Genomic DNA, 13,997 nt, shown 5'->3' on the forward strand with positions numbered 1-13,997 from the left:
TTTTGATTTGCATTTTCCTAATGATTTCCAGGTGTTGAATATTATTTCACTGCATTTGTTGACCATTTTCATATTGTGTTTCAAGAAATATCTACTCGGGGCTGGAGGTTTAGCTCAGCGGCATAAGCGCCTGCCTTGCAAGCAGGCAGTCATGAGTTCGATCCCTGATACTGATAAAAAGGAAAAGGACAAAAAAAAAAAAAAAAAAAAAAAAAAGAAAAGAAAAAAAGAAATATCTACTCAAATTCTTTATCCTTTTGTGTGTTGTGGGGTACAGGGGATCGAACTCATGACCTCACGCTTGCCAGGCTGCGCTTATGCCAATGAGCTAAACACTTGGCTCCCTTTATCCATTTTTAAGTCAAGTTGTGTTTTATCTGAGTTATGGGATTTTGTTATAAATTCTGAACATTAACATCTTTGTTGATTATTATGTGTTTTGCAAATATCTTCTGTTCCATAATTGCCTTTTAAAATTTTGTCCATTGATGTGTAATATTTAGTTTTAATATTATCCAATTTTTCAACTTTTACTTTCATTGCTATGCTTTTGGTATCACATTAGTGACTTGTACTTCTAATCTTTTCAGATACACTAATTATTCAAAAATAATACGAAAAATGTAATGAAATATTTAAATAATTGTAAAGCCACTCTTTATGTACTACTTTGAAATATTTCACCAGTAGAAGTTTAAATTCATGCATATGGAGTACAGGCTGTAGTTTGAATTGCAGATATATGAAGAAATAGACTGTGGAAACATGGCCAAATATGTGAAAATGTAGGGTCAGGAATGCACTGCTTTCCAATCCATGTCCTGTTAAGTAGAATGCCTCAGCACCCACACTAAGCTGTTGTCAAAATCCTTGCAAGAAGAAAATAGTCCCCTAGTGCCTACTGCATTTTTCCTTATCTCTTCGTGATTATACCTTATAATCAGCTAACGCAACTAAACAAATAGAAATGTTTATTCTAAGGTTAGCCCTGCAATTTAGAGAAGGTGTTCTTGAAGTATTTAACGTCAAATTTTAATACAATTGCATTTTTTGACAACTTGATATTTACACTACTTGGTAGTTATCAAGACTATTAGCAATATACAAGAAATAATAGAAGCATGTTTTCTAACTTTAATAGAATGCACAAAGAGCCAGTTCTTGAATTGTTTTCTCTCTCTTCTGGAACATTTAAACTAAAATTTACAGGATTTTTTTCTTCGTGTGCTATTTCTCCTCTTAAAATAATGTTGCCATTATTCCTTTTTATTTTGTGGTATGGTTTGATTTTTTTTTTTTTTTTTATCAGTACCGGGGATCAAACTCACGACTCCAAGCTTGCAAGGCAGGCGCTTATGCCCATGAGCTAAATCCCCAGCCTCCGATGGTGTGATTTTAACACAGGGGTCTCACTATATAGTTCAGGCTGGCCTTGAACTCAGTATGCAACCCAGGCTAGCCTCCAACTTGCGATAGTCCTCCTACCTCAGCCTCCTTAGGGCTGAGCTTTCAGGCGTGGGCACCACCAGCCCTGGCTTCTTTTGTGATTGTTAAGCACTCATTTTTCCCTGCTTGTTAGTCCTATCCAGATGTTGATAGCCCTCCTAGCCTAATTTTCCTTACCCACTCAGACCCATCACTTTAGCTCCCATTTCTGTCCTTCAACATTCACAAGGATTGAAGTGAGCACATCAGGGTCTACATGGGGTATCATTGTGGTTTCAGAGCACTAGAGAACTCAGGCAGCGAGTATTTCCCACTGCCAGGTCAGGTGGCCTCCTGTCCCACCTGGTGTGCAGGCCGGGAGACTGAACATGCAGGAAATTATTTAGATATTGCTGTGAGACCATCTTGTCCTCCAAACACATAAAGCAGCAGTTTAATTTCTAAACCAAGCATAAACACAAAAGCAGCTGCTGAGATAATGAGATTGTCGCCATTTCTTTCCTTTTAGGTTTAAATAAATAGTCATGATTATGAGCAGATCCTCACTTGACAAAATAAGAGTAATGTATGACAACAGGAAATGAATGAAAACTGTCTGTAAATAAGCTGTTAACCGTCACAGAAAAATCTCTTCATTCAGTATTCACTTTGAGAAGTCAGAAGTTATTAATATTTTAATAAAGCCTTATTAAAAATATGACATTTTATTTGTAGGAGTCACAAGAGTCCAGTGTTCTGAGTTTATTACATTAAACATTCCAGTTAGGCTTTAGGTTAATGAAAATTTTGGCGTTCAAGTGATTACTTTGCTCTATTAGTCCTCTGATGAATGATTTTGTTCTATGCAAGAGTGAAACGATCTTATTCGAGAAGTTGTATTCCTTAGCAAAAGGTACCCAAATAAATTTAGCTAGAGTCACAGTGTTTAATTTAATGGTATTATGATAGTAACTACCACAATTAGTTTCAGATTTGCCTTCCTTCCCAGAAGACGTGACTTTTTTTGTTAATTTGCAATGCCTTCTTAAGACATGAGAATGACGGCAAAATTAATGTCATTACCTTTATCGCCTGTTTATGGTTTTCAATGTTGCTCCCTAAAGGACTTAGGGAGTAGTGCACATCTAAAATAAACCGCTTAGTTAAAATTTGGGTTAGTTGGGTTCACCTGATCATCAGCTGGTAGCACCTCAGTTAAGACATTTCATATTAGACAACGAAACATGATTTTTATACATAAAATTATTTCAGAACTACACCAGTGTGTTCTGTGATACCTTTAAAGTAAATTACTTTAAAGGCTACTTATCTTCCAATCCGAATTGTTTTTTAAAATTTGGTTTGCATTTTTTAATTAGGAAATCACTTTGTCTTGTCATGTTCATAGCAGGAATATGTGATGCCTAACCTAAAGGGTCACACTATGAGCACTAGTGCTCACTTCCTTCTGCTGGCGTTGGACAGCAGCTGACTCTTTCTTCCTTTTTGTGGTTTCTCACTGAAGCTTTCTGTAAACAATCACTCTTCTAAACCTTGATATGTGAACCTTGTTTTTCATTTTGTGTTTGTATATTCCAACAAACGTGGTGTTAGAGTCTTTTAAAGTTTTGAAAGTTGATTGAAAAATATCTGCAGCAGCTTTTGCAAATAGTGTTTTGAAGCACTTTCATATATCCTTGGATAAGTCAGTGTAATTCCTTTTAATAACAATTTGTCAGTATCCCTAAAAATTTTAAATTGACCCAGAAATGTCTTGCTGTGAGTTTATCCTACTGACAGATTTGCACATGTTGGCATAGCTATGTCTGTAAGATGCATACTGTAGCTTTCAAAGAGCAAAATCCTAAGAACTATCTAATTGTCAATTAGTAGGTTATTAAATAATGATTCCATTCAATAAAATACTACTCAGCCTTTTTTTAAAAAGTGAAGAGATTTGCTGATGTATTGATATGAACAGGTCTTAAAAAAAAAAGCAACATGCATAATCTGCTCACTTTGGGTAAAGGAAGGAGAGGGTGAAGTATACTTTTAGAGGTTAGCTTATGTATACACACCAGCTCCTGAAAGGATACTTACAAAGATGTGAATGTTGTTGCCTCTGAGGAGGAGAATTAGGGGGAAAGGAGGCAAAGAGATTTTATAATATTCCTTTTTTACTGTTGGAATTTTAATTTTGCTTTATGTTTAAATTTTAAAGTAAAAAGACTGTACAAGTAGCTTTTTAAGACTGTAGTAATGCAAAAAAAGTATATGTAATTTTGTTGTGATTCTTGGGATTGAACCTAGGCCCTTGGTTACAGACCACATGGGCAGCCTGAGCTGCACAGTAAAGTCCTGTCTCAAAAAGACAAAAAGAAAAAAGGATGAAAGTAAAAATAAATATTGGAATTTAAAGTGCTTTCGACTTAATTCATTAGCAATATGCAGCTATTTAGAGAAGGAAGATTGTTGAACATTAATCCAGTATATTAATGCAAATATTAATATAAGCATTAAAAATTTACTAAGTGATCAGTATTCTATAGATTAAGTTTTGCCTTCTAATCCTTTAGTACCAGTTTGATATTTTTATTTTTATTTGTTTTTTAAATAGGATAGACTGAGACAGAATTAAGCATTTATTGTACTTGAGCGAATGATGGATGTTTGTTAGGCTAAACTTCTATTTAACAAAATTGAACTTTAAGGTATTTAGTTCCTCTTGATCCTGATAAAATGAATTCCATCATTGCTTAGAAGTACTTTTTATAAAAATCAGTGACATAGCATAATCACTTGGAAGAACAAGCAGTTAGGCAATTGCTTATAAAATTATATCCACTCAGCAGTTCTGTTAGTAGTTTTTTACCAAGAGATGTAAAAACACCTAGGTGGACAAAAACTGGGAACAAATATTTATATTAGACTTGCTCATGATAACCAAAAACTGGTGGCAGCTCAGATACCCCTCAGAAAGTAAATGGGTAGACAAACTCTGGTGTAGTCCTATGATGGAATGGCTGCTGCCAAACCAGGTGCATTTTGCAGAAGAGCCACAGTGCAGTGTACAGTGTTGGTGGAGCTGTCCTGTGTGGATGCACTGACTCTGGTTCTGGCCTCAGATGTAAAATCTTGTAGGGCTGTTACCCTTTTATGCTTTAAAATAAAGAGGTGCAAGATCACAGTAGAATCAGACCTGAAGGAAAACCTTTCAGAGAAACAGCTACCGAGTCAAGATTGATTAATAGTATTATTTCCATGTATCACGAAGAACCTTACAAACTGCCAATTGTAAAAACACCAAAGACTCACTATATGTTTTTATATTTTAGCATTTCAAGTTCTCTTAGCCCAATTTATTAATAACATTTATCTGAACAACAGTATGCCTTCCTGGTGATATATCCTCCTACAATTAGATCCCTAGAAAAAATTATTTCATCTGTAATTAGTGCCCACACACACAAGAACGTGCACTTACCACACAAACACACAACATGGACTAATGTTAATAAACCATGGCACAAATGATTCTCCTTTATTCTCTGAGGTTCTTTTTATATCTTTTTAGGCACCTTGTCAAGACAGCATAACAACTACAAGACAGCGTCTGCCTTAGGCTTCCTCCACAAGGAATACATGCCAAATTTCCAATCCCTGCACCTTCATGCTGTCACTTTCTCTTGCAATTAGGTGAAGTCACCACTTCATCTAATTTTCATTTTAATCAACTGTTTACATATGACATGTTAACTCTTAAGACTAATATGAGTGATGTATAAAGTTCGTTATATTAAATATTGGTGTAATTAATGGCATTCACCATTTGCACTCTTTGGTTTTTACTTCTTTCTAATAGGTTTTTCTACTTAGGCAAGAAAAGTCATATTATAATTTTCAGATATTCTTAAATACTTTGAAGGATATGGTGACTGTTGGCACAGCACTATGGCATCATCAACAGAAATGCACATTTACTTTCCTTGTGTGAAGTCTGAAAAATACTGTTGGATTCTATGTAACTAAGGTGTCTTCTGGAATATTTATATAATGAATTATTATCAGCCCAATCAGAAGATACATCATTTGGATTATTCAACTTTTTTCTTTAGTAAATGTTAGATATACTCATTGTACAGTGTATTTATCTTTAATAATTAGTTTTACATGGCAGCAGAAGATGACGTGACTCTGAATGAGTTTTCTATTTCACATGTTAAGGGTAGTAGCAGTATGGTTAAAATTATTTTGATGACCTTGAATAGCCAAAGGATTCTTGAGCAAAAAGTGGAATTGCAAGTATTGTGCTATGTGACATCAAAATACACCACGCAGCTACAATAATCAAAACTGTGTTATGTGGGCATTATGCACACACAGCGGAACCAGAATGAATGCTGAGAAATAGCTAAGCGTCTGCAGAACACTGATTCCCAGTAAAGCTGCTGGAAGTGCACGTTGGAAGAAGGACACTTTTTATTAAGTAGGGCTGGAAAAGTTGGATAATTACCTGCAAAAAAATAAAGCTAAACCTCTCTCTCACTCTCTCAGCAGTTACAAAAATGGATTAAAGACTACTTTTTTTTTGGTACTGGGGATCAAACTCACAACCTTGTGCTTGCCACGCAGGCGCTTATGCCACTGAACTAAATCCCCAGCCCAATTAATTTTTTTAAAGACTTCTTAATTGTAAGACATGAAACAGTGAAATTGACAAAACAGGAAAATGCTTCGGTGCATTAGAAAGGGCAAGGATTTGTTTTGGACAAGACCCCAAAGGTACAGAAAACAAAAACAAAAATAGACAATTTGGACTACATCAAGTTAAGAAGCTTCTACACAGCAGAGGGTCAGATCATCAGCCCATAAATGAGAGAAAATATTTTCAAGCTATCCATCTGGCAAGGCAGTAATGTCCAAAAGATATAAGGAACTGAACTCACTGGCAAAGGAAAAAAAAAGCCTGATTTAAAAAATGAGTAAGAAGTGGGGCGTGGTGGCTCACGCCTGTAATCCCAGCACTCAGGAGGCTGAAGTGGGAGGATCGTTGTGAGTTCCAGACCAGCCTGGACTACAGAGTGAGCTCAAGGCCAGCCTGAACTACATAGTGAAACCCCGTCTCAAAAAAGACAAAAAAAAAAAAAAAAAAAAAAAAGTAAGAAACCAATTGGACATTTCTCTATGAAGACATACAGATAGCCAACAAACACATGAAAAAGAGATACCAAGTATCAAGGAAATGCAAATCAGAACCATAATAGACATTATCATGCTTCTGTAAGAATGGCTATTATTAAAAAGATAAAGATGACAAGTGATGGCAAAGGTGTGAAGAAAAGGGAACCCTTGCAAACTGTTGATGGGAATATAAATGTACACAGCCATTGTAGAAGACATTGTGGGAGGTTCCTCAAAAAGAATTAAAAATAGATTTATCATATGATTTAGCAGTCCCACTCCATATGATCCCAATCAAATGAAATCAGTATGTTGAGACACATGCCACCATGATATTGCATATCTGCTCACAATAGTCAAGAAATGGAACCAACCTCAGTATCCACATCTGATCCATGGATAAAGAAATTGTGGGCTATACTACATACAAAAGAATAGAATCCACCACTGGTGACAACAGGGATGACACTGGACATCCTTACAAAGAAGGACAAATACTGAATGATCTCACTTATATATGGAATATTTAAAAATTGATTTCATAGAAATTGAGAGTGAAATGGTAGTTACCAGAGGCAGGAGAGCAGCGGGAAAGCATAGATGAAGTTTGATCAGTAAGTACTAAGTAATGAGAGTGTAAAGTGCTAATGTAGAGTAGCTACTGCAGAGTAGGGTGACTGTGAATAATGTGTGTGCTATACATCTCAAAAAGCCTAATGAAAGAAGAAGAAGAAAGGTTGATGATTGAGGCAATATTTTAACGTGATTTAAACATTACTCAGTGTATATATCAAAACACCACATGATACTCCACAAATAAGTATAAATTTTGTTATGTAACAAAAAAGTTTTTTTTTTTTTTTTTTTTTTTTGGTCTTTTTCCTTTTTATCGGTACCGGGGATCGAACTCACGACTGCCTGCTTCCAAGGCAGGGGCTTATGCTGCTGAGCTAAACCTCCAGCCCCTATAACAAAAAAGTTTAATGACACTTTTTTCTCATATAGTGTTTCAAAACAAAAACTACTTTTTACTGATTAAAAAGGTAGTAATTGCTTATTGGAAAAGTTTTGTAACATGTCCATAAGCATGAAAAATTGAGTAAGTGTAATACCCCCATTCAGAGATAATCACTTTTAATATTTGATGATTTTCCACATGAAAATGCAAACAGTGAACCATAACTATAATCAGCCCCTTCATACAAAAACATACCATAAACATTTTTGTAATTTTAAATTTTTAAGAAATAATTTTTAGAACTAGATTCATTATAAACAGTATACCCTAATCTACTTAGAAATTTTACCTTTTTTTCTTAATAGTATTCCAGAAGATCTTTTAAACGTTACAGGGATGCCAATAATATATAACTTTTACACAATGCCATGGAGATAAATCCTACAAATGGGAGGAAGGTTTGGACCAGAAAGGTTACAGAACTTTCAGGTTCAGTATACATGATAGCAAAATGTCTCTCACAACTGCAAGAATTTGTACAAAATACACTTACACAGCGTAAATGAGTGTGGCCTGTTCCTCAGACTTTCCCAACAATATGTATTTTTCTTTTTTTTTTTTTAGTCTTTCTGTCTCAAAGTCACGTGGTATGTACTTTTGGTAGAGTAGTAGTCTCTCAGCAGTTTTTGCAAACTCATTCTGGTTGCAATAATGTGAAGTAATGTTTTCCTTTACATTTCTGAGTAATGTTCCATTGTATGTTCTTACAGTCCACCTGCCGTTGAACATTTGGGTTGTTTCTGGTATGGGGCTACTGAAAATCAATTTTCTGTGAGCATTTTTTGTACCAGTCTTTGTATGGATGTATACTTTCTTTTTTCTTGAGTTCCAAGTAAGTGATCTGCTAGACCCTATAATAGGGTATCTTTAGCTTTTAGAAAAGTTCCAAACTGGTTTTCAAAGTAATTACTATTTTGCATTATTACAAGAAACATAAAACTTCTACTTTTTGTACTTGCCTGTCAACACTGTTATCAATTTTTTTGTTTACTTTCAACCACTCTGATAGGTAGGTGGTACTGTCTCATTATATTGATTTGCATTTCTTTCATAACTAATGATAATGAATATCTTTCATGTCCTCATTTGCAAGCTGTATGTGTGTATATATAAAGTGCGTGGTCAGATCCGGAAAACTGGGTTGTTGGTTGTTTTCTTCTTGTTGAATTTTATTATTTATAAATACTATTTATAATTATTTATATATGTTATTTATATTATTTACAAATATGTTCCTCTATTCCTGTGACCTGTCTTTTCATTCTCTTAACTATGTCTTTCTAAGGACATAAGAAGTTACTAATTTTGACAAAGTATCATTTATTAGTTTATTTTTTATTTTATTTATTTTGTTTTATTTTATTTTATTTTTTGGTACCAGGGATCAAACTCACAACGTCGCGCTTGCCAACGTAAGCAGGCACTTACGCCACTGAGCTAAATCCTCAGCCGTGTTATTTTGTAAATTATGCTTCAGATGCTGTATCTAAGCTAGCCTTGCTCAACCAAAGACCACAGTGCTTCTTTTAGTTTTAGGTTCTACATTTTGATGTATGATGCATTTTTTTATTTTGTGAGTTTTTGTTGCTGTTGTACTTCTATGCATGGAATATTTAGTGCTTCCATCATTTGTTGATGCGAATTGCACATCCACTGATTTCCCTCTGGAATTTCAGGAGGAATCAGTTGGCCTCCTGATTTGTAGTTTTATTTCTTCTATTCTGTTGCATATATATATATATATATTTGTCTCTTTGTATTATTTTGCCTTGACAATTTTAGTTTTGTAAGTCTTGAAATTAAGATAATCTTTCAACTTTTTCCTTCTTTTTAAAAACAGTTTTGGCTGTTCTAATTAGGTCCATCTTATTTTCATGTGAATTTTAGAGTAAGTTAATTTCTATAAAATTCTACTTGGATTTTTGATTACAGTTACATTATTTATATCTGTTTGAAGACAATGTCTTAACAACATTAGACTTCTGTCCTGTGACTTTTATAATGTTTATATTTATTTAGGTTTTTAAATTTTCTTTTATGAGTATATTAAAGCTTTCAGTGTATGGCTTTTTTGCCAAGTGTATTGATGGTTGTTTAATTTTTATGCTACTGCAAATGGTATTTTGAATTTTTTATTTATTATCTCAACTTGTCATTATTGTTGATATATAGAAATACTATTTATATATTGATTTTTATGTTCTGTAATCTTACTAAACTCGATTATTAGTTTGAGGAGTTTTTTTGGGTTTTTTTTTTGTTTTTTTTTTGTTTTTTTGTAGCTTACACTGAACTTTCTACATAGGCAATCAGATTAATACTACATACAGTGGTATGTCCTAATAATACCCAATCCAGATACATTTTCTTGATTTTTACTCTATTAACACTGTCTGTTCCTTCTAATCCAAGATCCTACGGTATGGTGAGTGTAGGTATCCTTTTCTTTTTTTGTGAACTTACAGGGAAGGCATTCAGGTATTATGGTATTATGAAATTTGATATTAGGGTTACATTTTTCATAGGGCTCATCTTTCTAAGTTTTTTTATCAGGAATGGATTTGTATTTTTTTCAAAAGCAATTTTTTTCATCTTTTGAGGTGATTTTATAATTTTTAGTTTAGTATGATGGATTGCATAAAACAAATGCATAGTCCTGGAATAGCCCTATTGATCATGATGTGTTATATTATTGGATTTGATTAGGTAGACTTTTTGTTTATATCTTTTATATATATGCTTATAGGGGACATTGATCTGTCAATTGTCTTCTCGTAGTGGATCTGTCTGGCTATGGTACCTAGATAGTACTGACTTATTTAGTGAAGATTCCCACCTTTATAATTTGCTGTAAGAATTTATATATGATCAGTATTATTATTATTGCTTAAATATTTAATAGAAATCAGGAGAGACGCTACCTGGATCTGTGCCTTTCTTTGCAGGATAACTAGAATACAGGTTTCTTTCATTCTTTCTTTCTTTCTTTAGTTCTTCAGCACTTTACACATATTGTTACTGTTTTCTCACTTGCATTGTCCCTAATAAGAAATGTGCTCTCATCTTTACCATGTTTATTCCTCTATATGTAATATCTATTTTATTTTGCTGCTTTGAATATTTTATCTTTTTCTATTACTGTTGAGCAGTTTGATCATGATATCTTAGTATATTTTTATCTATCTTGTATATTGCTTTTTTGAGATTTTGGATCTGTGTGTTTATAGCATTACCAAATTCAGAAATTTTTATCATTATTTCTAAAAAAATTTTTTGGTCTCTTTTTTCTTCAATTACAGGCTAGTGATACAGCTCAGCAGCACAGTGCCTGCCTGGCAAGCACAGGGTCCTTAGTTTGATTTCCAGTAACAAATAAAATAAAGTAAAATAAAACAAAACAAAACAATCATTGATATATTGGGCTTCTTAAAGTGGTCCTACAACTCAGTGAAGCATGCTTCGTTAAGAAAAACAAAAAACTCTTCTCCCTGGGTTTCATTCTGGGTAGTCCTTACTGTTTGTTATGTCTTATAATTTATCTTCTAAAATTTGTAATACAGAGTTACTCTCAGCTGTGTACTTTTTCATTCTTCTTTTTGTACTGAGAATTGAACTCAGGACCTTACACTTGCCAAGCAGGTGTTGTACTGTTGAGCTATATCGCTGGCCCATTTTTTTTATCTAATACACTATATTTTTCATTAATGGAATTTTCATTTGGATCTTTTTTATTATTGCTACTTGTATATAACTTTTTGAACATATGAATAGAAGCTATGAAATATAGGTATATGTAATATTCCTGTCAGTTTTGACTATTTTCTACATTATAAATCATATTTTCCTACTTTACATGCTTCGTGATTTTTATTAGGTGTCAGGAATTATGAATTTTACTTTTTGGGAGATAGACTATTTGGAATCTCTATAAGTATTTTTGAGCTTTGTTCTGGTATACAGTTAAAGCAGAATATAAATGAACCATTTAAGTATTTTAAGATTTGTTCTCTGACACCAGAGAGACAATCTGATGCTAATTATTCTCCCTGCCTAAGAAAAGGAAGGTGCTTGTATGTATGTTCTATCCAGAGCTTGGAAATAGAGTCTTTTTCCATCTGGGTAGTGGAACAGACAGGACAGCTATCCTTTCTTGAGTGTCAGGCACTCCTGCTCTTTCCTTGGCTTTAGGGAGTTTCCTTACTTGCCTTATTAAGAATATATGACAAGGCTTTCTCCCTTGCAGTTCTGTCTCCGTCAGTATTCTGGGAATCTCCTCTCAAGTGTCTCCTCTCTCCCTTCTTTCTAGGTGTAGGAGTCACCTCAGTTGTTTCCTATCAGGAATCAGATTTACATGAATCATGGCCATTGTTTTTTTAAGATTTTGTTTCATGTATTTTATAGGCAGAAGGGCCAATCTGGTTATTCTTATTCTGTCTTGGCTAGCACAATTTCCCCCAGTTTTCTAAGTGGAAGAATTCATCAGTCTTTAATGTTTAGTTGATATCTTGTTTACAAACAGTCCTGTGTTTGAAAGCTTGTAAAAATATTTAACTTTTTAAAGCCTTTACTTGCTGTTACAATTTGTGTCTCGTTGTCCCCCCACCAAAACCTTCTGTGGCCACAGAGGGCAGGCTTTTTGGAGGCAGCTGAATGTAGAGTTCGTGACTGATTCATTGTCTAGTGCTGGGATTGAGGCTGTGAGTACTAAGGCAGGTAGCTTGCATACAATATGAGAGAGGAAAACAGGCTTACTTACCCGCCTCTTTGCACTTGTGGCTTTTGCTGGTTTCTGCAGCCGTGAACAGTTGGCCCTCTGCTGTGTACCACCCTGCCATGGAGCCAGCAAATTATGAACTGAAACCTCACAAACTGTGAGCTAAATAAACCTTTCCTTCCTTTGACTGTCATATATATTGTCTCAACAACAAGAGAATAGAAACTAGGACACTTGTATTATTTTTATATTGAAATGCAGTCAGCCCTTTGTATTCAGCAAGTTCTACATTCTTAGACTCAACCAACTATGGATAAAAATATTTTAATAAAATATGCAACTGTACTGAGCATGTGGTTTTTTTTTATTATTTCCTACACAATACAGTGTAACTGCTATTTACATAGAACTTACACTGCATTAGGTATTATAAGTACTCTAGAGATAAACTTAGGTATTATAAGTTTACAATATGATGTGCATTTAAGTATGACACCATTTTTGGTAAGACTTATGAATCTTTGAATTTTGATTCTCCAAGAGAGCCCTAGAACCAGTCTACAATGGACACAGGAATACTTTACTTACATGGAACCCACATTGTAGACAATTTGGCAGATAGCTAAAGTAGGAGAAAAACACCTTTAATGGCATCACCATTAAATGGCATCACAATGTAAATACACATTTTAACATTTCTCCCATACGTTTTCTGTTCCTTTGTTTTTATATAGTTGTAATGCTACTATGCATCATTCAGTATGCTTAGTGCGTTACATCATCAATATTCCGTTTGTTATTTTATTATCTTCACAGTGCTATCCTAATGACAATTATATTTCATCAAATGAATATATGGCAATTATACTATGTTTAGTATATTATTATGCATATTAGTTATTCCTTCCCAAATAGGATATAGGAACCATAATTACCAGGCAGGGCATATTCATGGAGTATAAACTTTGCTCATGTTTCTAACTAGGATAGGGCCCTAACTCGATGTTTCCATGACCTTTAGTGCATTCAGTGAAACTGACCACAGAAAAATGAGAATTGAAAACATCAGTTCTTACTAGCTCAATCTATTTCTTGTTACTCTGGCACTGTAGTTATAAATAGACTTGTAAAAACAGTTTATAATTTATGTTTTAGTATGTATTTAACATTTGCCGATTATTTCCTAATTAGTATTTGTGCTTTGTTATTTTAGGATAGTTACTGATCAAGTTGCTATTTCCAAGTACATCATAATGCAGAATTCTTTATCAGTACCATCAAGAGATCAAGGTAAGATTAAGCCATGCTGAGGAAGATGGTAAAGTATGTGTTATAAAAAATAATTTAATTCCATTTAATGTCACTAGGTAAGTTACTTCCTAGAATTAAAAATAAAACTTATAATTATATATGAAAGTTTATTTCAGTTGGCAAATTAATTAGCTATGTATGGATTTCAGAGTTACAAGGACATAGCACCATTACTAGACTGATACCTTCTTCAAGGCAAGGCTGTCTCATTCCATGCAGAACTCACAGAGCCCTGTTAGCTGGCAGCCAGCTGACACTAAGGCATAAGTGGAATTAGGAATGTTGGCTTTCCTGAAGCAGAATGATACAAGTGTTTTAGTGAGTAAAATACATATACATGCATATGCA

General features: G+C 34.0%; 1 protein-coding gene, 1 long non-coding RNA gene and 1 pseudogene across 2 annotated transcripts in view; 2 read left to right on the forward strand and 1 right to left on the reverse strand.

Moving 5' to 3' along the window:
- The window catches only part of LOC134477008 (RNA 3'-terminal phosphate cyclase-like protein), a 107,570-nt pseudogene that overhangs the window by 68,922 nt on the left and 24,651 nt on the right, over positions 1 to 13,997 (forward strand).
- Positions 1 to 13,997, forward strand: part of Znf438 (zinc finger protein 438) — a 120,000-nt gene that overhangs the window by 68,919 nt on the left and 37,084 nt on the right. Inside the window, exon 2 of the mRNA XM_013151281.2 lies at positions 13,552 to 13,628. Coding sequence (XP_013006735.2) covers positions 13,592 to 13,628 — 37 coding nt within the window. The 5' untranslated portion in view covers positions 13,552 to 13,591. The remainder of the gene's footprint in view (positions 1 to 13,551; positions 13,629 to 13,997) is intronic.
- Positions 1 to 13,997, reverse strand: part of LOC134477009 (uncharacterized) — a 56,567-nt gene that overhangs the window by 28,669 nt on the left and 13,901 nt on the right. The gene's annotated exons all lie outside the window — the stretch shown is intronic.

This window comes from Cavia porcellus, unplaced genomic scaffold (genome assembly GCF_034190915.1).
Source record: "Cavia porcellus strain 051 isolate PalLab524CR breed Dunkin Hartley unplaced genomic scaffold, mCavPor4.1 scaffold_7, whole genome shotgun sequence".
In the NCBI taxonomy this organism is placed as follows: Eukaryota; Metazoa; Chordata; class Mammalia; order Rodentia; family Caviidae; genus Cavia; species Cavia porcellus.